The 22,972-nt window shown below is 43.0% G+C and overlaps 1 protein-coding gene across 3 annotated transcripts in view; it reads right to left on the reverse strand.

Moving 5' to 3' along the window:
• Nucleotides 1–22,972, reverse strand: part of GRAMD4 (GRAM domain containing 4) — a 124,692-nt gene that overhangs the window by 12,202 nt on the left and 89,518 nt on the right. For all 3 annotated transcript variants that reach the window (XM_054988365.1, XM_054988366.1, XM_054988364.1), the window contains exons 8-15: nucleotides 19,126–19,217; nucleotides 16,111–16,202; nucleotides 15,015–15,063; nucleotides 11,163–11,234; nucleotides 10,325–10,368; nucleotides 10,102–10,211; nucleotides 6,061–6,215; nucleotides 653–800 (exon numbers count right to left, since the gene is read on the reverse strand). In XM_054988365.1, the coding sequence (XP_054844340.1) occupies nucleotides 653–800; nucleotides 6,061–6,215; nucleotides 10,102–10,211; nucleotides 10,325–10,368; nucleotides 11,163–11,234; nucleotides 15,015–15,063; nucleotides 16,111–16,202; nucleotides 19,126–19,217 (762 nt within the window). The remainder of the gene's footprint in view (nucleotides 1–652; nucleotides 801–6,060; nucleotides 6,216–10,101; nucleotides 10,212–10,324; nucleotides 10,369–11,162; nucleotides 11,235–15,014; nucleotides 15,064–16,110; nucleotides 16,203–19,125; nucleotides 19,218–22,972) is intronic.

Here is a 22,972-nt window from a genome sequence, read left to right on the forward strand (position 1 = left end):
CAAAATTGGGCCCAAAATGGCAAAAAGGGGCTGAAATGGCCAAAAAGGGGCCCAAAATGGTCAGGATCAGGCTGCTGCTGAGCAGGATCCACCATCCGTCAGAGGCCCGATCCGGGCCATTTCAGCCCCAATCCAGGCTGAAACGGGCCCAAAATAGCCGAGAGTCAGGTGGGCGGGGCCACCTGACATGTGACCTCTTTGGGGAACTGCCGGAACTGTGTTCCTGCGCATTCCCCCTTGAAATGAGCCCTGACCATTTTAATTTTTGGAAAACATGGAAGAACAAGATGTACTTCTGTGATTAATTTCTTTAAAAGGAATGACCAAAAATGCACTCAAAAAGCTTTTCTCAACAGGAAAATATTTGTTTCAAGCACTGGATTAAATTACTTCCTCTATCTGAATTATGCACTTTTCCTCCCCTCTCAAATTCAGACTACCACAAAAGGCAAGCTAGGCTGAGGGCATCAGGTTTGCACAGAGAGCCTTCCGGATGGCAGATAAAAAATTAATTTGACCTCCTGCCAAGGAAACCTGACAGCAGATAATGTTACAGTACAGTTCAGTTCAGAATAATGCAGTGCTGTAAACCATTCTTCATAAAAGCACCTCTACTCACAGCCGAAACCAATGTTTACACCTGTGTCGCTACCTGCCAAAGGACGTTCGTTTTCGGATAGGTTGAAGACTTCATGGAAGTTGCCTCTCTTAGTTGTATGGAAACGGCTGCTGTCTTCGTCTCGGCTGACTCCGGCTGGGGTGCTTGCGCCTGGGCAACCTCTTGATGCTGCTGTTTGAAGCTGAAAGACAATAAAACTGGATTGTCATCAATGCATAAATCACACGAGAGACTGGCAACTTTATGTATCTTCCTGAGAAAACATCCTGCTTACATTCTTCAGAACGGCCCTCGACTTCTGCAAATGCAAGACCCAGTTCGGCTTTTGACACAACACGGCTAAGTCTGGGAGTGGCATCTCCGCGTATGGCTATGTGTTACAGTCAACTTGTGTATTCAGACTCACATGGCGCAAATTATACAAGCTTCCTGGTGCAGGTGGGGAAAAAAATGGCCACAAGCCTCTTCCGTTGGAAAGCTAACACATCAGAAGGGCTGAATATGCTATTTTTCCAGATACAGAGAGATCTATCCGCAAGAGCCACAAGCAGAGGAGAGCTCACAGAGTGGGGTTCTTTGTTTCCACCTCCCATGGCAGCTCACTAAAGAGCTAAAACACATGAGATGAATTACACAAGGACGCTCAAGAGAAGGGAGACGCAACGTTAGCCAGGAAGCCAGAAGGCTTTGTCAATTTCCAATCTCTGTAGAGCCACCAAGATAGCTCCTCAGAGGGTTTGTTTATTTCATCTTCATCTCCCAGAAGGGGAGGTGAAACTGACAGACCCTTCAGGAGGCAAAGAGGAAATAAATAAACCCTCTGAGGAGCGATCTTGGTGGCTCTGCAGAGAGAGGAAACTGACCAAGCCTTCCATTCAGTCTTTTAAAACTCCAGAAAGTTCTTATCTCAACACCACCCTCAGAAATGTCTGGTTGGTGACCATGAAAAAGAGGATGCTAGATTAGGTGCCCATTTAAAAAAAAAAAAAACTGGTTTCCTGTATCTGTTTTGGCTCTTACTGGCAATGTACAGGATACAGGTAGGTCCTTGCTTGGATTTCTCTAGTTGGGCGTTGGTTGGAACAAATGAGGAACAATAATGCACCTGTATCTGGGCTGGTGCTGTGCCTACAGTGGAGCTTAGTCCAAAGATCTCCCAATGGAGAGATCCCTTGTCCTGTCTTATCTCACTGTAGCTGAGTCTTATCAGGGGGCCATCATAAAGAATGAGGAGGCTTACAAGGACAAGACAATCCAGAGTGGCCCGGAAAAATGGGGACACCGAGGCCAGGGGGGCCATTGTAAAGAATGAGGGGTGGCCATCATTAAGGGGGGCCATTGTAAAGAATTAGGAGGCATACAAGGACAAGACAATCCAGGGGGCCATCGTAAAGAATGAGGGGGCCATCGTAAAGAACGAGGAGGCATACGACAAGACAATCCAGAATGGCCCGGAAAAATGGGGACCCCAAGGCATATCTCCAGGGTGGCTTAGCTGTGTGTGGTAGGTAGTGTAGGCAATACCAACCTTCGATCAATCTTTTAAAACTCAGCTTCCTGGCTAACATTGCATCCCTCTTTGCTTGAGTATCCTCATGTGATTTGTCTTGTGTGTTTTAGCTCTAAGACTTTCCTCTCCCAAACTGATCCCAGGGCTCAGTAGATAGTCAAGAACAGCATGGGGGGAGCAAAGTGGGTGTCAGCATTGGGATATGGGAATCAGCAGAAATTGTTCCTCTCCCAGTGCAAACCCCAACTCTGCCCCTTCCCCAATGCTGTTCTTAACTATCTGCTGACCTCCTGGGAAAAACTGGGAAGTGCCATTCCATCACAATGCAAGCCAGGATTTCTTTTTCAGTCTGAAATAATATGGCTTCAAAAGAAGTGAGCCATTTAATTATTCTTTGTATGGGTAAATACTGGCTAAGATATAAAGAATCACACACAGAAATATTTCAACTCTTCTCTTCTGACGGCCCATTGAAAAGTCCTTCCTGCAAGCATCAGGGACACTCCAGAAGCGCTCATGTATACAGCGAATCCTGGCCAGTGGGATGAATTCTATCCCGCCCTACCACTCTACTGAGCAAAGTTCATTCATTCATTCATTGATTAAAATATTTATATCCCACTTTTCCTTTTTGCTCAAGTTTGAAGTCTTCCTCCAGTATAAGAAGTCTTCCTCCAACTTAAGAACCACTTAAGTTGGAGGAAGAGCCACTTAGTTGATGGTTGGATCCACCCCAGTGTATATCTTGGCCATTAATTTCCAACCTTGAGAGACTAAAAAAACCTTGAAATAGGTAGTTGCAGGTGGGTAGCAGTGTTGGTCTGCAATCAAAGAGCAAGATATTGGACCTGGATCTCGCTTTCAAATAGGTAGGTATTCTTCCACCAAGCTCAGGAAAACAGGAAATCAATATTATGCACGATTTTTTCTAGCAACAGCTGGTTAGCAAGGACATTGCAAGACTGGAAAACAGGAGGCAGAATCTTGTGTGTTTACTACACACAACCTTCTGAGAAGCATACAGCAGGTTCCATGAACTTCCTAGTCAATCTAGGCACCAACCGGGCTGCGATACGCTGAGCCTTAACAATGTAAAATATAGCACCCATCAGACAGTTTATCTGGTGTGGTCACAGGCATATTACTCTTCTCTAGTTCTAAGAAATAGCAACTGCGTTCTACAAGTTTTTCCTTAATGTTTAGTATTAAAAAAAAGGGTTGGATCCGGACTAAATTTTCAGCTAATGGAACGGAAGGCGTAATTTTTGCCAGTCTCCACCCCCCTCCTTGCTGCAGCCCCCCACCCAATTTGCTGTTTCTGGGGTCCCCTGTCCTGCAGAAACAACATTTTGAATAGATGAGTGGGTTGTAGGGGTGGGGTGGGGGGAAACGAGTCACTTCTGTTCTGCTGATGGAAGTGCCTTTCATTAGTAGAAAATTTAGTCTGACTTCAACGATTTGGATGCAAAAATCCCCAATTAAGCACTTGGGCATTTAAATGACACATTTAAAGTCCAATAGATATCAAAAATACTGATATATCTGTTAGGGAACACATTCTGACTTTATTCTTCAGAATATGCCCTGACTGCTGGGAATTAGTTTTGGATGGACTGTATATTCTCTACATCATGCTATTTTAATTTTTTCCCAGTTAAAGTGTACCGCAGGACACCTCAATATCTATACAGAGGATAGATGGATGTTGAATTAGACTACAGCAAGAAATAAGGGTTTCTATCACGCCTGTAAAGGGGTAGTAAACATAAAGCATTTTTTTCCAAAAGGAAGTGACAGATAAAAGAAAATTTCTCTAAGCACACCAAGGAATTCCTGTGATTAGGTATTAAAACATCACAGCACACAATTCAGAATTAAGATGCCAGGAGAAGCAACCCCGCCCCCCCCCGAATGAAACGTCACTATATATATATAAAATAACAAAAAAATAACAATTAACACGACACACAGGCTTACATGAACACACACACATTCACACAAAAGGAGGGGGGGAAAGGCACCTGCTCATTATGAACACAAAATGATCAAATCGAAAGAAAGTGCTCCACGCTAAGATCCATACCTTTTCATGCCCTGACAGCTAGCAGGAAAAGAAAAAACAAACAAACACAAATGTGACAGTGACAAAAGAAAAAAGTGAACTCTATTTATCGTATCATATACAGAATAAAAACCATGAATTGAGTGAAACTGCAAGAGCTTACTCACATACCAAGAGACTACACACAATGGTTGCAATCTTTAAAAAAACAGTAACGCATCAGTGGTTAGAGCACACCTTGTCGATTCATTCAAATCGGGTATAGCTTTCTGGGCTTCCTATCTCTAACACCGGATCTGGTTTTTCACAAAATCTTGATCTTTAGTAACTCCTCCGGTTATTGCAAGATGGCCAGTATAAAGCTGGCCAACAAAGATAGTGTTTTTTAAAACAAAACACGGGAACTAGTTGTGACAAAGTGGGAAACAGAACACCTGGATGCTCTTTCATAGCAAAAGCTCCCCGAACGCGGAAAGCAGGCCAGCAAGAAATAATCAAGCACAGCCCTCTTCCTGCAGCACTAGCCATTCTACCTGCAGGGTACTTCTGAATTTCATTCAGCTACACCCATTGGATACCTCCATTCTGAAATGGCGCAATTCGAGCAGGACCGGACCTCTGGCTTTTCCCCAGAATGTCTGAATCAGCTCCCAGTCCGACCGAGGGGCAGACTACTCATCATCACTCAAATAAGAGAACTGTGGCTTTAAGGTCAGACACGTATTGTGCATCTGAACGTACCGAAGTTTCGCTGGAAAAAGCCACGTCAGATGCAACTTGAGCATTTTAGGGTGCTTTTATATTTGAGCTGCTCATTTTCCTTTTAATTTGCACCCAATATTGGTTCAGTAGTTATCTGGTTGCAGACAGACAACAGAATAGAGGAAGAGAAATCCGACCATCGCCCAGAAGGTTTATCTGAATTTGTAACTTGCAGAAGCTTATTCTACACGCCTAACTACTGAAATACAGTTTTCAGAGCTTAAGTAGATACAAGGTTAAGATGCATCTGATGGAGAGACCTGTGGTTCTAGAAAGCTTATGCTACAGTAAAGTTGGTTGGTCTTAAAGGTGCTACTGGACTCTTTACTATTTTGCGACTACAGACTAACGCGACACATATTGTTAAAAACAAGCTTAGAAATTCAAAGAAAATCTATTTGATACGGAATCATTTCTGAAACTGGCATGGATCCAACCGTCCTCCAAGTAGCCTTCCAGCTTAAAAAAACCTTCCTCTAACAGAAGGCACCTTAGATTGTAAGAAGGCCTCAAAACTTGAGCCAAAACAAAAAGTGGGGTGTGAATATTTTAATAAATAACTTTGCTCATTAGAGCAATGGGACAGGGGTAGGATCTACCCCATTACCAGAATTTCCAGGAAAAAAAGTTCTGTTGAAGATGTTCTTACCCTACAAGATATAGATTGTTCTGGGACCACTGAAACAATCTGAGTTTGGGTTTCACTGAGAAATGGGGGCCAACGGGTGGGGCTGAACCACCAGGCCCTCCTAGAATGCACATATCCAATCCAGGGCTTTTTTTTCAGCTGGAACGCGGTGGAACGGAGTTCTGGAACCTCTTAAAAATGGTCACATGGCTGGTGGCCCCACCTCTGATCTCCAGACAGAGGGAAGTTTAGATTGCCCTCTGCACGCTGTCTGGAGATCAGGGGGGCGGGGCCACCGGCCATGTGACCATTTTCTCCGAGGGCAACCCACTGAGTTCCACCACCTCTTTTCCCAGAAAAAAAGCCCTGATCCAATCCAAAGCTTCAATAACTACCCCTCCCCTCCATGTGCTTTAGTCACTGAAGCAACACAAAGATCAATTCAACTGCAACACGAAATAAAGAGAAACGCCATTTACCCTTCTTGAAACTGTCGCGTTAGTCCTCTCTTTGAGCTGAGGATCTGTGGGCAAATTGATCCAAATGATATAAGGAGTATCGTACTTCGCTCGCAACCTTGGGCATCGCTTGAAGATGAAATCAATAAGAAAAAATTTGATTCCTGCATAAAGTCCTATATAATTGGAAAGACAAAATTGCTATCAGGCCAACACCAATATGACTAGAATTTTACTACACACGTCATGATATTAATTTATTGGTTGCATCCACATGGCAAAAAATCTCTCCAAGTAGCTCTTATGGCTGCTGCAAATGCAGGGAAGTTTGCAGCGGCAGTGGAGCAACCATTCGATTGCTTTCTCTGGACTTTCCTTGTCTCTGCCCGTTGTGACTGTCATCTCCCCCACCCCCTGCCTCCAAAGGCTTTTCTGGGCTTTTTAAAAAATACGGTAATTTCTGTATTACTATAGTGCAATTCTATAGCAATTACCTATTTTTATCAGCCTGAAAAAGCCCTCCGGTGGTGTGAGGTAGGAGTGGCAGCCACAAGGGACAAGGAAAACGATGCCAATATGAGTAGGACCTGAAAAAACATGGGCCTTCCTGTCCACACAGTATGCAAACATGATTTGACTTGGATCGGTCTCAAGGGATCACATCTAAGGATTAGGGGAAAACATCGTGAGGATGCTGGTAAATATAACTTACTCCAGTCTGGATGCTAAATCAGAGTAAAACCCCTGCGTGGAAGCAACTGTTGCTCATCTGATTTACTCCTGCGCTAAAGCTGGAGTCACGCCATCCTCAGCAGACATCAATCTGAGATTATGTAGTTGGAAATCATCTGTAAAGCAGCTGGTAAGGGGAGTGATTTACTGCAAAGAAGTAGGAGGAAAGCAGGTGGTGCTTAAGCTCCCTCAAATATTTTTCCTACATAATCTCCTCCCTGCAGTTACTTTTCCCCTTCAAAGGGCAAAATGTATCTCAGAATCCCAAATGGGGGAGGAACTTGCAGGGGGAAACAGCAAGCGGGGGCGGGGGGAGCTCCCCCTTCTAACTGCCATTTCACCTCTGCAAATCATTACCCTCATCTGCTATTTGAGAGGGCTGGTGTGGTGTAGCAGCTAGAAACAGGACCTGGAACCAGCAGGTTTGAACCCCTACTCTGCCACAGAAGTATGTCAGGTGGCCACAGGCCCATCACAATCCTTCAGCTTAATTTACCTCACAAGGTTGTTGTTGTGGGGATACAGTGGAAGAGAGCAGAATAATGCAAAAGGGCTGCTTTGGGTCCAAATCAGGCTTAAAAACAACAACAACAACTGGATTCCTGTCTCTGCTCTGCCATCAAACGAATAATCTAGTCTGCCATCAAACGAATAATCTAGTCTGCCATCAAACGAATAATCAACCGAACAGCCTACAAGCAAGATAATCATCCTTATAAGCGTCACGGCTGTTTATTCAAGGTGTTTCTGCTTGTGTTATTTGCTCCAAGATTATGCTGCAGGGAAACGAGTCCCCCCCCCTCCCGCTTCCCCACATCGTTGAGGTGTATTCGTTCATCTCTTGGGATTTTCCTAGCTTTTATCCAATCGTTCTCAAACCTGCTTTGCTCCAAAGTTTTGGGAAAGATCACAGCAAAGGCTGGATAGCTGTATGTGGATGGAGTTTTCCTCACACAGCAGCTATTTTCTCCATGGTACCCACTTCTCTGTACTGAAGAGAAGTGCTTCTTTTTAAAAATTGGTGATTTAATAGCATTACATCAATATAACATTACACCAAAATATGCATCAGGATCTCTGAGTCCCCAACTTTCATTTAAAAAAAAAAAGTCTCTAACAGTGAAATCCTAAGCAGTTACTCCAGTCTAAACCAAGTGAAATAAATGAGCTTAGACTGGAGTAAGTCTGCTTAGGATTTCACTGCAAGCCCCTTTCCTTTGGAGATATATGGGGAAATGCATCTCCACAACTAAATGGAGAATTACTTCTTTAAAAAATGACAGCTTCCTGGTATATTCATAAGAACTCTCTACAGGCAAACCCTGATGATTTTCATAAGAGTTTCCCAGGCAGAGTTCAATCCCAGCCTGGTACAACAAAATCCTTGAGATTGGGAATGGGGGGCATGGAAGAGACCATATCTATTATTTGATTCCCCCCCCCGCCCGATTCCAGAATGATAAAATTGGAATATTGATTCCATTTACAAAAAACTGGATCCAGATACTTAAAGGATCATCATCATAACAACAGCAACGACAACATTCAATACCATCCTTCAGGACAAGTTAATACCCACTCAGAGTGGTTTACAAAGTGTGTTGTTATTATCCTAACAACATTCGCTCTATGAGGTGGCTGAGGCTGAGAGAGATCTGAGAGAGCTGTGAGTGATCCAAGATCACCCAGCTGGCTTCAACTAGAGGAAGGGGAATCAAACGCGGTTCTTCAGATTAGAGTCCTGCCACTCTACACCAAACTAACCACTACACCAAACTGGTGCTACTTCTCTACAGTGCTACTGGACCCAAATCTTGTTCTACTTCCTTCTGCTCCTGTCTGTCTTCCAAGATTGTCACTTGAGGGCCAGCTCTACTTCCCTGCTTTTCAGAGGTGAGGCTAACAGCTAGGACCTTCTCATTTATGGTAGCCCAGCTCTGGAACGTTCTCCCTCTTGCTAACTGCCTGGCACCAGATTTGTTGCCCTTCTTGCACTGGATGGAAATTTACTTGTTCTCCAAGGCTTTCAACGCCTCCAAAATCAGCCCTTCATTTGTTGAAAACTTTCAAAATTAAAACCACAAAGTTTTTGTCACACAAAAGATTGATTTTGAAGGGGATTCCACTATTTTATTGTGTCTGTTGCACACCTCCGTACTTCAGTTCCATAGAAACCGAACAGTAAGACCAACCCCTTCAAAACTAGCCCTTTGTGAACCAAAACAGAAATATTTTGGGCACAAAGAGGCAGTTTTGATGCCATGGAGGGAGGGAGCTGTTTTTCTATTTTAGAAGAGTTTCAGGTGGGTGGCCATGTTAGACTGCAGTAGAAGTGCAAGATCTGAGTTCAGGACGTCCAGGGTATGGGTTTTCAAGACTCAAAGCTGGAAAATACCCTCTTGTAAAAAGAAGTTATAAATATGAAAAGGAGATTGCTCTGCTGCTAGAATGAAGAAACATATGCTATTCACTGGGGGGAGGGTGGATTTTTTAAAAGGTAGAGCATTGTTTTGTGGGGAAGTGGTGGTCTTATATTGTTGCCATCTTTTAAAAAGAGACATACATATGTCTACATATTCTGATCTTTTGCTTTATTTAAAAAATCTTTTATTAAAAAAATCTAAAACAAAAAACGGCTCAGTTGGAAAGGAGAGATTACGTTAAGTTGCTTTTGGCTACTTGTGCCTGCAGCAGCCATACATATATCTTTACCATCAGGCTTGATTTCTCTTCTGAATCAGGAAGCCTTCAGTAGGATAGAAAAATGTACAGAGGGCAGAACTGGTGCAGGCAAAGTCCCCAGAAAGCATTATAACTAGAGATGGGCATGAAACAGGAATGTGGCAGATTGTGGCAGTTTGTGGTTTGTTGTGTTTCACAAACCACGAACCATGAACCGGCATGATTGCCTGGTTCGCTTGGTTCATGAATACATCACTTCCAGGGCAGCAGAAGGTCTGCAGAAAGCCCGGTTGCCTAGGAAACTGATTGATCAGTGCCAGGCTCTCTGCAGTGACGAACTGAAAAACGAACCAAATGAACCAGTGTAAAAATTGTCACAGTTCATCGCAGTTCATCAGAAATGCCCTCTGACGAATCGCCGGTTCGCGAACCAAAAAAACGGTCTGGTTTGTGATGAACTTTGGTTCGTATTTCGGTTTGTGCCCGCCTCTAATTATAACTCTCTTCAGCCAAATCCTAGAGTTGGCGAGACTTGGTTTAAGCAAGCAGAATTATTTGTAACAAAACATCAATCTTCCTCAAGGAACATACAGAATACTAATATTTTAAAAAGGTGAATGATAAGCTACGTAAAAAGAAAAGGGTTACCCATCGCAAGCCCAATGATCCTGTATGGAATACAGCAGGATGCAATAAAAGCTGCCCACAAGGCAATATACAACTTCTGTGTGGTTTCTGGCTGGACCCACATAAACAAGCTGTAAAAAGAAAAAAAAGAAGCCATTTGACACTATAGCACTTCATATCCTGTCAATTTAAGTCTTCTAAAATGGTCTCCTGCCAGGTAAAGACAATATATATACATACTTACTTTTTAATTTTTTCTAGTATGTCTGACATCTTGCCAAACAAGTTCTGAAAATGAGAAGGAAAACACTTGAAATGCAGATATATGGCCTCTGTGTAATCTAACCTAAACTCCCGATAGGCTCTTATTTATTCTATTAAATCAACACTGATATTCTCGGATTGGCCCACACATGAAGCTGCTTTACATCGAGTCAAATCATAGGCCTATTAAGGTCAACTTTGCCTACTCTAACTGGCAGCAGCTCTCCAGGTCTCCAGTAGAAGTCTTTCATGCCACCTACTACCTGACCCTTTTAACAGGAGATGTGAGGAATTGAGCTAGGGACATTCTACATACAAAGAAGATGTTCCCGACAGTCCCCGCTCTCTTTCTAACCTGACTGTTTTTTCCTTGTGCTGTCAAGTTGCAGTCAACATACGGAGATGATGTTGGGTTTTCAAGGCAAGAGATGTTCAGAGGTGGTTCGTCATTGCCTGCCTCTGCAAAGAAACCCTGGCCTTCCTTAATGGTCTCCCATCCAAATACTGACCAGGGCAGACTCTGCTTAGCTTCTGAGACCTGATGGGATAGAGCTACCTGGACAATCCAGCAGAGCAGAAAGAACCTTCACTCTAATAGTAGGAAACAGGGAAGCATGTGACCCTGTAACCAAACTCTTAAACCACAGCTAGGAAATCCAGAATATTATTGTCTGCACTGGAACTTTGAAAAAAAGTTTGGAAGGGATTTTCTTTATTTGGCTAAACAAACAAACAAAACTTTGTTTGTTTGCACCATAACTGCAACATTTTTTCATGTGGAAAATATCTCGTTTCATGTGGAAAATATCTCGTTGTACCTGTGCTTTTTGTGCCACATCCAGAACGAGCTGGAACTTTTCGGACACCGTAAGGTCTTCCTTTGGAGGTTCCTGCCAGAACATCACTTGTCAGAAATTAAGCTTTCAGATTCAGACATTTTCGTTAAGACATTTCCACTTTATTCGTCCAGGCACCCCCAAATACGACACGAGACAATAAAGAGAAAGACAAGCGAGTGTCGGTTCAACTAGTTTTGCTTATTTAAATTTGTCACCGCTTATTTAAATGAGCCAACCATTTTGAGAGCAGGCTGTGCTAGACAACTGCTTGAGGCGCCCACCAGGTAAGTCCACCCTGGCTCCAAACTCTGCCAGTGGTTATTGCTGGCCTTGTTTATCCCAGCATGCACAAGACACAGTTCAAATACTGATCCACAGTACTCAGTCAAAACAACCAAAGAGAAGCATCATAGGAGAGACAAAACACAACAGATACCAAAAACCAGCCAACTCAGACAGAACAGCCCAAAGCACTTAAAGGTAAAGCTCACCACCACCCTGCCCAAATACAGTTTTACAGGGTTCCCAAAATGCAAGGAGGATAATAATGACATACTTTGTAAACTGCTCTGAGTGGGCATTAAGTTGTCCTGAAGGTTGGTATATAAATTGAATGTTGTTGTTGTTATTTATATAGGCAGCTCTCCTAAGCAGGTCTACTCAGAAGTTAAGTCCCATTTTTTCAGTGTTAGGATTGAGTCCAGTACACTGTTCCATATAGATGGGGCAGTTATGGAAAAAAACCAAGAGTGGCTGACAGCCAACCTAAATTTCCATCAAATAGAACCACCAAGAAGACCCTGCTGTAATGAACATGTCAGAGACTGCATGAGGCCAAGGATCCATGAGTTAAAGCTTTTATTGATAACCTAAGAGTTCAGTACAGAAGAACCTTCTTGATAGGAATGGCTGTCCCCTCCCCCTGTTAAGCATTAAATTCTTCAGGCGCTACCCACTTTACTCCCCCTGAACCTAAGTTCTAAGTTCACATCTAATAAGCTGCAGAAAGTAAAATGAAAGTAAACAAAGTTGTTGTTTTGACTAGACATGGGCACGAACCAAAAAAATTTAACGAACCAGCGATTTGTGGTTTGGTGCCGACAACGAACCCGAACCAGCAAACCGAAATGAACATTTCCCACTGATGAACCAGTTTGAGGTTCGTGAGCGTCAGAACGGCCCCTGTTGGACTTAGAGAGCCCATATTCACAGGGAGTTATAAGCAGGTTCTTCTCCAGCCAGCATCCAAGTTTGGTCAAGATTGCAATAGGGATCTTGGAGTTATACCCTCTCCAATCCGAGGCCCCCAGAAAACTCCCATTCAATACAATTAGAGCCATCAGTTGACGTTGGCCCAGTGTACAAGGGGTTGGCTGTCAGAACTGCCTATCAGGGTTTGCAGGGATGAGATTGGAGTGCCCATGGCTACAGAACATCCCCCTTACCCCTCCCTCCCCCAGGGTGTCTTCTCCCATGTAACCAATTGTAACCAATTTGCAGCTCCATGGTTGGAAGGAAGACCTGCCGATCAAGGTAAGCTGGGCTTCGATTCGGGTTTCCAGGGCGACAGAAGGAGTGCAGAGTTCAGGCATTCCCCCAGCTCCATTTCCAAGGGAATTGATTGATGGTGCCTGACTTTCTGGCTTCACAAACCGCGGGCGAACGCAACAAATCGGGCTTCCAACGAACGCTGGTTCATTGGCCATGGACCCTCACGACCCACCAGTTCACGAATGGAAGATTGGGCTGTTCATGGGTTTTTTTGGTTCGTAATACAGTTTGTGCCTATGTCTAGTTTTGACTCGGTCCTCGGATTCTCTTCATCTTCCTGATAACATAGATAACTGCATTCTCAGAGCTTCTCCCACAGATAACATTTCCCAGGCAGAATTAACACACACAAGGCTGCACTGGACCCACAAGGCTGCACTGGCACTTCTAAAGCAGGGCACAGATCTGGTCTGCCACAGTAACCCCCCAATGAACCCCATGAACCCCGCAAAGTATGGAAGGGGCCACCCTGACAGAACAGAGCGGTCACACAGGAACATATAGGTACGATAGCTAAGGGGGGGGGGGGAAATCTACTATATAAGTTACTAGGGTCAAACACAGTATATTCCTAAATTTGGGATGCATCCACATATCAAGGTATAGCAATCATTTGCAACTAAATATTTTTGTGTGGACAAGCTGATCCAGTTGCAAATGAGTGCCATGGCTCAACAGTGCGATTTCTGACAATGTGCGAGTGCAGCCTTAGTTCCCGGGTGTCAGACCTAAGTGATCAGTATCAAGTGGTCTTCTATGCAAGCTTGACTAAATAAATATCATGCCTACTCATTCTTTTAACATTTCACCTTTAAACAAGGCACTATCTCAAATAAAAGATGGTAATATTTAATGTGCTCTTCATTTGTATGCAAAATAGCATACAAGCAGTGCAGAAAAATCTTCCAGACTACAAAGTGAAGTGTTGCTGCAGCAATACAGCAAGGATGAGAAATGTTCCAAGTCCCTTAGTTAGCAAATATCTTTACGGACAGGACAGGAACAGTAGAACTGAAGTGGGCAGACCTTCAAAATGCACACAACAACAACAACAACTAGGGGGCTTCTATACCACCCTTTTGGACAGAGTAGTGCCACACACAGAGCTGTGAACAAAGTCAGTACTATTATCGTCCCCACAAAACAGCTGGGGCTGAGAGGAGTGGCTTACCCAAGGCCACATGCAGAGTTCATGGCAGAAGCGGGAGTCGAACTAGCAGAGCGCTGATTGGCAGCCCACTTAACCACTATACTACAGCAACTCTCCATGTCCATGTATTGTCGAAGGCTTTCACGGCCAGAGAACGATGGTTGTTGTGGGTTTTCCGGGCTGTATTGCCGTGGTCTTGGCATTGTAGTTCCTGACGTTTCGCCAGCAGCTGTGGCTGGCATCTTCAGAGGTGTAGCACCAAAAGACAGAGATCTCTCAGTGTCACATCTCTGAAGATGCCAGCCACAGCTGCTGGCGAAACGTCAGGAACTACAATGCCAAGACCACGGCAATACAGCCCGGAAAACCCACAACAACCATCTCCATGTCCATATTGCATGCAAGCATGCTTTGGCTGTGATCTTTCCAAAAAGACTATATTGAGTCAGCATTGGGAAATGCTAGAACAAAGCAGCAGTGGAAAGTGGACACTTAAGAGATGACATTGTACTGATGCTCTTTAAAAAAAACAAACACTCTGCTTTGGATGCCAAACTGGAACAATACTTCTGTGGGGAAGCAACCTTCCATCTTTGTCTTTTGCCAGCAGGGGAAGTTTTATTTTGTTTTGCCCAATATCCCCTTACCTTCCTGCCTTATGCTTTAATTGCCATTTTTGTCTTTTATAGATGTAGTTCAGCTTTGGCTTTAACTGGATGTACTTTTATAATGTTCTGTTTTTAATTGTTAGCTGCCCTGGTGGCCCTGATCGGGCAGAAAGATAGGGAGATAAATTTTGTAAATAAACAAACCTATAGGATGAGGCATTATGTCTGAGATAATTTTGCTGTCTGGGGACATGATTGTGCTGCCCTATGAATTTATTTCACAACATTTCTCCTGTTTTGTCTGTATTATTTATGCCAATAAAGGTTGCTGTGGCTGTGTGGATGAGGCATTATGTGCAAAATCGAGGCTATCAAAATGCATGAAACTAATCATGAAACACTCATAAAAAGCGGCCAAGTTGATTGGAGAGAGAAATTTGCATGACTCTCCTATGTGGTTTTAAGATGTTTTCAAGTGCTTAGCAAACATTCCCAAAGTTATATTTAAAAATTTAGACTTACAATGGGCTCAGAAACTTCAGGCACTATGCTCCACTGAATTCTCCACCCCCTAAAAGGAAAAAAAAACCTTTAATCAACAGAAATGTTGTCTTTTTCATATGGCTCCATGAGAACAGATAATAAGTAAGGTTTTTTAAAAGCAACTTGTGTGGGTAGCAAACATCTTTCCGGTCTATTTTTGTATCCTCCCCACCTCCAGTCAGCTACAGTTTCAAAGTTATCCCAATCTTATGGAACCACGCAGACCTGAATATTTAAACTAAATAATTTGTATGTTTATTCTTGGCTGAGCAAACACAACATCAACTGTGCGAAAGCATCATTCAATGATTTCCAGACAACACATGCTCATCCATTCTTTTTCTGACAATAAGCTGTCATTATGACTTCACGGTGTTTTTGCACAAACGGTCATTCTGTGTTGACTGCTGCATGCATCTTTAAAATTAGGCTTTTAATCAAGGTATAGCTTTTTGTCACAAAAATGACACTGTGTTGATTGAATTTCAGTCCTGCAGCAAGCAGATGAAGCTAACAGTGCCAGGAACTCTAAAAATGTGGTTGGTGACAAAATGTGAGCTCTAAAATTTCAATAAAGGTGAGGGAATGGTGGGCATGATTATACAGCACACAGGCCCGTCATATCCGTGAACTGGGGTGAGAGAACTTTGCAATCAATATAGCAAAGTCAATATATTAGTATAATCACTCTTTATGGGGATACAAAGTAGTTATTTCACTATCAACACAACAAATAATATAATAAAGTCAGAATTGACATAACTTTTCCATTAGTGAGGGTGTTAGCAAAATGCAAAAAATAAATTATAATCACAGAGGGTACTTCCATGATAACATTTTTTATTAAACTGGGCAAAAGTAAGACAGGGCCAAACCCAAACCTTGGTGTGTCTTATGCCATCCTAAAGTCTAGATAGTGAATACTCTAAAGAGGTTGGTTTTTTTACAGTTTAAAAGTTAACCTTTTGTTGGGAGAGCAGAATATGGAATCTCTATCTAGTGCAAAACAAGTGCCCTTACATGATAATTAAATGACAAACTCTAACTTCAATATAACATAAAGCAAAGAAATTACCTGGCAATGAGGTAATTTAGGGATAACCTCAAAATTGCTAAAAATAAGAACATAGGAATGGCCCAGCCATGCCATACAGCATTCATGTAGATCTATAGATTAAAAAGAAAAAGAAAATGAAAGGATTATGTTTTCATGCAAGATCCTTGTCAAAACCACCAAATTTTGAAGTAATGAACGCTGACTGATAAGAAGCCATTCCTAAAACATATTATCAACATTTTTCAGATATGTTATGGATTTCTCTGTCTCAGTTCCATAAATATATTGCCTAGAAAGAAGGAGGTTGTATTCATACAACGCTGTGACATAAAAGGACAAACAATCCTGGCAGTAATACCTGCTGAAACCTGACACCAAAAGGATACCGCCAAAGAAACCCTCTCATATTTGATGACTGGATAATTCATGTAGTTGCCATTTATCCTCCTGTAGTATTCAGACTACAGGTGAGGATGGAATTGTGCATTACAAAGATCATGGAAATGTCTAAAAATGGCAGTCCTGTGTTGATTTTCCCACTCTGTTGCATCTTGTTCGACTTTGAGAGGCATAAAGTTTGGATAAAAATGATCAAAACAGTCACCTCTTGCTTTGATGTCACAGGGTGAATATTTTTTCCACATCACCAGTTACTGCTGGCAGGGACAGAAAAATATTCATCATCATCATAACATTCAATTTATATACTGCCCTTCAGGACAACTTAATGCCCACTCAGAGAGGTTTATAAAGTATGCCATTATTATCCGCACAACAAAACACCCTGCGAGGTGGGTGGGGCTGAGAGCCAAGCTACAAGTGACGCCTTACACAGGTTGGACACCTCAAGTTTTGATGGGAAATGTAGGCATCCTGGTTTTACAGCTTGGCTCTCCATTACAGCTGCAAGATTAGGATGCCTACATTTCCCATCAAAACTTGAGGGAAGCTGATAAGTGTCCAACCTGCGTCAGGCGTCACTTGTAGCTTGGCTCTGAGAGAGCTCCACAGAGCAGTGACTAGCCCAAGGTCTCCCAGCTAGCTTCAAGTGGAGGAGTGGGGAATCTCCAGATTAGAGTCCTGCACTCTTAACCACTACACCAAATTGGCTCTCATGATAAAGACATAAGGACCAAGATTCAGTTGAACCACATGCAGTAAAGGGAAGGTATTCAACACTGAGCTGCCATTTTTGTGCGGCAGCACCTTGTTCTTTTCAACATGTAATCCCCTTCCTTTGTTCTCCCTGACACAGAATAGATCAGCACAGGGCTTTTTTTCTGGGAAAAGAGGTGGTGGAACTCAGTGGGTTGCCCTCAGAGAAAATGGTCGCATGGCTGGTGGCCCCGCCCCCTGATCTCCAGACAGAGGGGAGTTGAGATTGCCCTCCGTGCCGCTGTCTGAGTTCCGGAACCTCATTTTCAAGAGGTTCCGGAACTCTATTCCCCCGCATTTCCCTTGAAAAAAGCCCTGGATCAGCAGTTTCCAAAGCACTGTTCCCAGCTGATGCCACTGGGTTGGTATCAATACATGGAAATCGTCTGAACACATGAAAGGTGGTTTCCAAGAACACAACCCCAATCACACCTGGGGGATGGTGTCATGGGCGGGTTCTGTCTTTCAACAGTCAGTCGTCAATAAGTATTTATAAAACTATGTAAGCTGCAGAATGAATAACAAGGACATGGATATTATACTGAGAAGTGGGACTAGAATGAGGGCGTTCAAATTCTTACTCAACTATGGAGGTTGCTTTGGTGACTTTGGGCTAGTCACTCTCACGGTCTAATCTACCTCACAGGGCGGGTGAGAGGATAAAATATAGGCAGACAGAACTACAGACACATCTCTGAGCTCCTGACAGGAAGGTTGGGGAACATGTTGAGACACATTTCTATTTATTTATTTAAGGGCATATAATGCTACCTTTCCATTAAAATTATCCCCTGGTGGCTTGATGGACACTCTCTATGACAGTAGAAGTCGTAAAGGTAGAATTCAGATTTTTCTTCAAGTGCTGTGACTCATCTTAAAAAGGAATTGGTAAACACGGAAATGCGCATTTCCCCCCGAGACAGGGAGGGCTTTCTTGCTTCTTCCAACCGCAGCACACTTGTGCTGAGTTCTGTGGCAGACACAGGTCCACAGATTCATACTGTTCACTGCCCATAACCTGAAACACTTTTGTAGCCAACAGACTTCTTGTTTAAACTCGAATCTTTTTATAAATGGGTTATTCTTGCTTTCCAGCCCTCCGAAAGGGAAATTCTTTAATCATCACACCATCAACCAAATACTATTTTTATAGCATTAAAAGTGTGTTTAACATTAGAGGGCTAAGGATTATATAAAATCATGCAATACAGCTTGGTTTGCATATACCACTCTGCCATTTCAGGTAAGAGTTTTCATTAGTAATATAGGCTCCTGAAAGCTCAGCAGTCTCCTTTCTCTTCCCAGTGTACCTTTACCCAGGGCTTTTTTTCAGTGGGAACGCGGTGGAACGGAATTCTGGCACCTCTTGAAAATGGTCACATGGCCAGTGGCCCCGCCCCCTGATCTCCAGCCGTGGTGCGGAGGGCAATCTCAACTCCCCTCTGTCTGGAGATCAGGGGGCGGGGCCACCGGCCATGTGACCATTTTCGCTGAGGGTCATTTAAACTTTAAAAACTCCCCCCTTGTTCCAGCTAACCCAAAGTGACGTCTTTGGGCGGTCCTGAGTTCCACCACTGAGTTCCACCACCTCTTTCCCCAGAAAAAAAGCCCTGCCCTTACTATATTATTTTTCCTAATGTTCGGGGGGGTTGCTGTTGTTTAACACTGCTACACAAATTAAGCAATAAACCAGCATACCCATTGTCTTCATTTAATTCCTCAGTACTTAGTTTGGTTCGTTATTTCTTGCTTGAGAACTCTGCAACAGACCTTTGTAATACTTTGCAAGTTTAAGAGGCCAAATTACTATCAGTACTGGGGACAGTACTGCTTCAAACAAACACATTAATTCGCCTGATTGGAGGAAAATCAACTTACAATAAAGGCAATAGCAGAAGTGTAGATAGAATACCAGTCTGATAAGGCAGAAAGATTCTTCACAAAATTTGTAACAGGTTTGGCACCTCTCTCTGTGCAGAAGGAAAAACAAAAGCAACAGTATTTAGCAATGTTTTAAAGAATGCATCGCCGCAACTTTTACACCTAAAAGAAGTACAAAAACACCGCTTCGTCCCTTAAGTGATCTGAAAACAGAATATACTCTGGTTTCTCTTCAGATCGCATAAATTTTACCACTTCTTCCCTTTGGCAAAGCATGACATATCAACGTTTTAAGAACTGGGAATGGCATTTTCAAATATAAGCCACGTGATTAACACCACAAAAGACTACTTTCTACTATTCTACTATTCCACTCAGTATCCAATACAGCAATCCTAAACAGAGTTACACCCTTCTAAATCCACTGAAGTCAACAGGTATAGAAGCATATAAATTCTGGATATGACTGCACTGCAAGACTAAAGGCCAAATTAGACAATATGTGTGACATGAGCCCCAATCTGACTTGCAATCATGTGTCATCAGGTAAGTAACGTTCCCAAGCGGGCAGGTCAAACTAGCCCCCTTGAGGCTGTTTTGGTTCAGTTAAATGATTTGGGGTAAGGCTGAAGCCCCTCCTCCCCTCACACTGCACTCCTGCTCCAGACCAGGCCCCCAAATTATTGGGAACATTAGTTCCCAAACAGCAAATGTGACTGTAAAGTCGGGTTCGGGTTTCCCTGACCTGACTCATACCAAACATACATAGTTAGGCCCTAACAGCTACTGCAACTATGCCTCTTGAATAATGAGTCCCTGGTTATTTTCACACTGCTTACCGGCCAGGGAACATGGCGCTGAGCTCCTGGAATGACAGCGTCTTCCTGGCGCGATTCTCGTGCGAAATCGCGCCAGGAAGACGCTGTCGTTCCGGGAGCTCGGTGTAATGTTCTGTGGCTGGTAAGCAGTGTGAAAACAGCCCCCCTTGAAAGAAATGTACTGGAGATGGCGTGCAAGTTCTGTCTGCGGTATTTCAAAGTGTGAACTCGGAGTAAGTCCATTGTACAGAATATCTGATTTAGAATAAGGAAGAGACAGCATATCAAACTAGGGCATGCAGGGAGCCAACACAACTCCAGAGGTGGGTGGAAATGTGGCACACGCCCTGTGATCTCATTCAAAGAGAGAACAAACAGGATCACAAACAAACAGGCACACAAACTGCATTTTTGTGACACAAGATGTCAAGCAAGAAGCCTTTTCAGATCAACATTAAAGCAACTGCAACTGTCATCATTGATTTAGGGGAATGTTTAAGTGCGGCAGAATATTGAAAAGATCATGTTTGGCCAGAAAGACTCCAGTTTGCCTCCTGAAATAAAGGAGTATTGCCAACTTCATCACTAAATTGCCTTACATACTATCTGCTGCTTTAAATATGTATTCCTATGTACCACCAGCGCTCCATGTTGTCTAATGTTAATCCTAGAATTGATTAAGTTCTGCTTCAGTATTTTTTCTACTCTGTATTGGATTCTTGCTAATACTATTTGCTTTAAACTTGTATCTATTTACCCTATGGTATTGTTTATGAAATGTCCTTGATACTGTATTGAAATGTCCTTGATACTGACTGTACTAATCTCAAACTGTGTGATCCGCCTTGAGTCGTAGTGAGAAAGGCGGACTATAAATGACATAAATAAATAAATAAAATAAACTAGAATGAACACAACACTGAAATCAACTGAGCATAATTCGTTGCAACCACAGGAAGGTTATCTGATGGTTCACTTGAGTCTTTTGTTCTTGAACTCGTTCAGTTACTATTTGTTGAGTAATCAGAAACTGAAAGTTTGGAATACATACATGACAGTATTTGTTCAAACAAAACAAAAACAGCTGTGGGAGTGGCTCAAATCTGGTTTTGAAAGGTAACTTGAATGCAAACTTTTTCTGGAATTTTTAAATCAATTTCTGCATTACACAGGAAGCATCAGTGATTTTGAGGGAAGCATCAGTGATTTTATGAAGTGTCTGATATTTGCTGGATTTTTTTAAAGCTGCAATTACCCTACAGTCCCTAAGACTGGGGAAAAAATAGTATAATCGCTCTTTCTGCTTCTTTTCCTTGACTTGGCAAGCAAATAGTATGTAGTTGTTTGGATTAAATCAAATACTTTCGTTTAATCCCTGACCTAGTTAGGAAGTTACACAGAAAAAAGGAAAGCAGAAAGCATATGAATGGCGCACTGCAGTTCCCCCCTCCCCTTTCATTGAAGGGCTATAGGAGGAGTAGAAGCAGGGCTTTTTTTCAGCTGGATCGCGGTGGAATGGAGTTCCGGCACCTCTTGAAAATGGTCACATGGCCAGTGACCATTTTCGCCGAGGGCAATTTAAACTTTAAAAAACTCCCCCTTGTTCTAGCTGACCCAAAGTGACATCATTGTGCGGACCTGAGCTCCACCACTGGTTCCACCACCTCTTTTCCCAGAAAAAAAGCCCTGAGTAGCAGCCTTCGTCTACATCCGCAACATGCGCCTGAAACATGCCACTTCAACCACTTGTGAGACTTGCAAGTTCCTCTCTTCATGTACTACAGCAGAAGCACTATTGATCTCTTCTTTCCTTGCTTCAGCTTAAGGACTGAACAACCTCCAGCCCTGTGCAAGATTATTTATTTATTTATTTATTTATTTGATTTGAATTGATTTGTTTTATACCCCGCCCTCCCCACAGATGGGCTCAGGGTGGCTAACAACATTAAAAAAATACATTAAAAGGCACAAAACCATTAAATCAATAATATTTTTTAAAAAGTCATTAATATAGTCCAGGAGCAGGATATTTAAACAAATATTGGGAGTCCGTATATGGGCATAGCAGATGGCCGAGGGTAGCCCCAGAAAAATTGGTGGTCTTAGATGGAAGAAGGAGGACACCCGCTGGCACTCAGCCAAAGGCCTGGCAGAACATCTCCGTTTTACAGGCCCTGCGGAACTGTAACAGGTCCCGCAGGGCCCAGATCTCCAGCAGGAGAGCGTTCCACCAGGCCGGGGCCAGGGCAGAAAAAGCCCTGGCTCTGGTTGAGGCCAAACGGATGTCCTCTGCTTGTCTGCAGAGCGCAACACCCTGCAGGGGACGTAATGGAAGAGGCAGTCCCGCAGGTATGCAGATCAAGGGGCTGAAATTCCCATCCTATGAAGACTGGGACTTTTCAGTTTCAAAAAGAGATGACTGGCGGGGAGGGCAGGGCATGATAGAGGATTATAAAATGATGCACTGGGTAGACAGAGCGGACAGAAAGAACTTTTTCAAATCAAATGAAGCTGATTAGCAGGACATTCAAGATGGACAAGAGGAAATACTTATTTATGCATTGAGTAATTAAAATGATGAATTCATTGCCAGAGGCTTGGATGGCTTTAAAGGGAGATAGGACATTGACAGATCCCTTCCCCCTTCTGTGGCTAGCCAGAGTGAGAGAATGGCAGTTGGTGTTAGAATGATGGGCTGACAGTTGGTGCTAACAGAATGAGGAGTTGACAGTTGGCATTAACTGAAGAGTTAGGGGAGTTGTAACCTGGCATCTGGCCGGAGAGGGTCAGCCAGAGAGTCCTTTGTGTGAGGAAGAAAGGAAAAAGTGTACCCTTACAGTAAAACCTAAAGTTTATGAAGCACTCTTAGTCCTTGTAATAAAGTGGGACAGACAGCACTAAATTTTACTGAGACACAAGAGATCTATCAGGGGACTTGTAGTTGGTCAAGGATGTGGGTAGAAAGGAGTCTCCCCTTCGGCCAAAGGAACTAGGTTGTAGCTTTGGTATAAGTGTAACTCCGGCCC

The sequence above is a fragment of the Eublepharis macularius genome, chromosome 9 (genome assembly GCF_028583425.1).
Source record: "Eublepharis macularius isolate TG4126 chromosome 9, MPM_Emac_v1.0, whole genome shotgun sequence".
In the NCBI taxonomy this organism is placed as follows: Eukaryota; Metazoa; Chordata; class Lepidosauria; order Squamata; family Eublepharidae; genus Eublepharis; species Eublepharis macularius.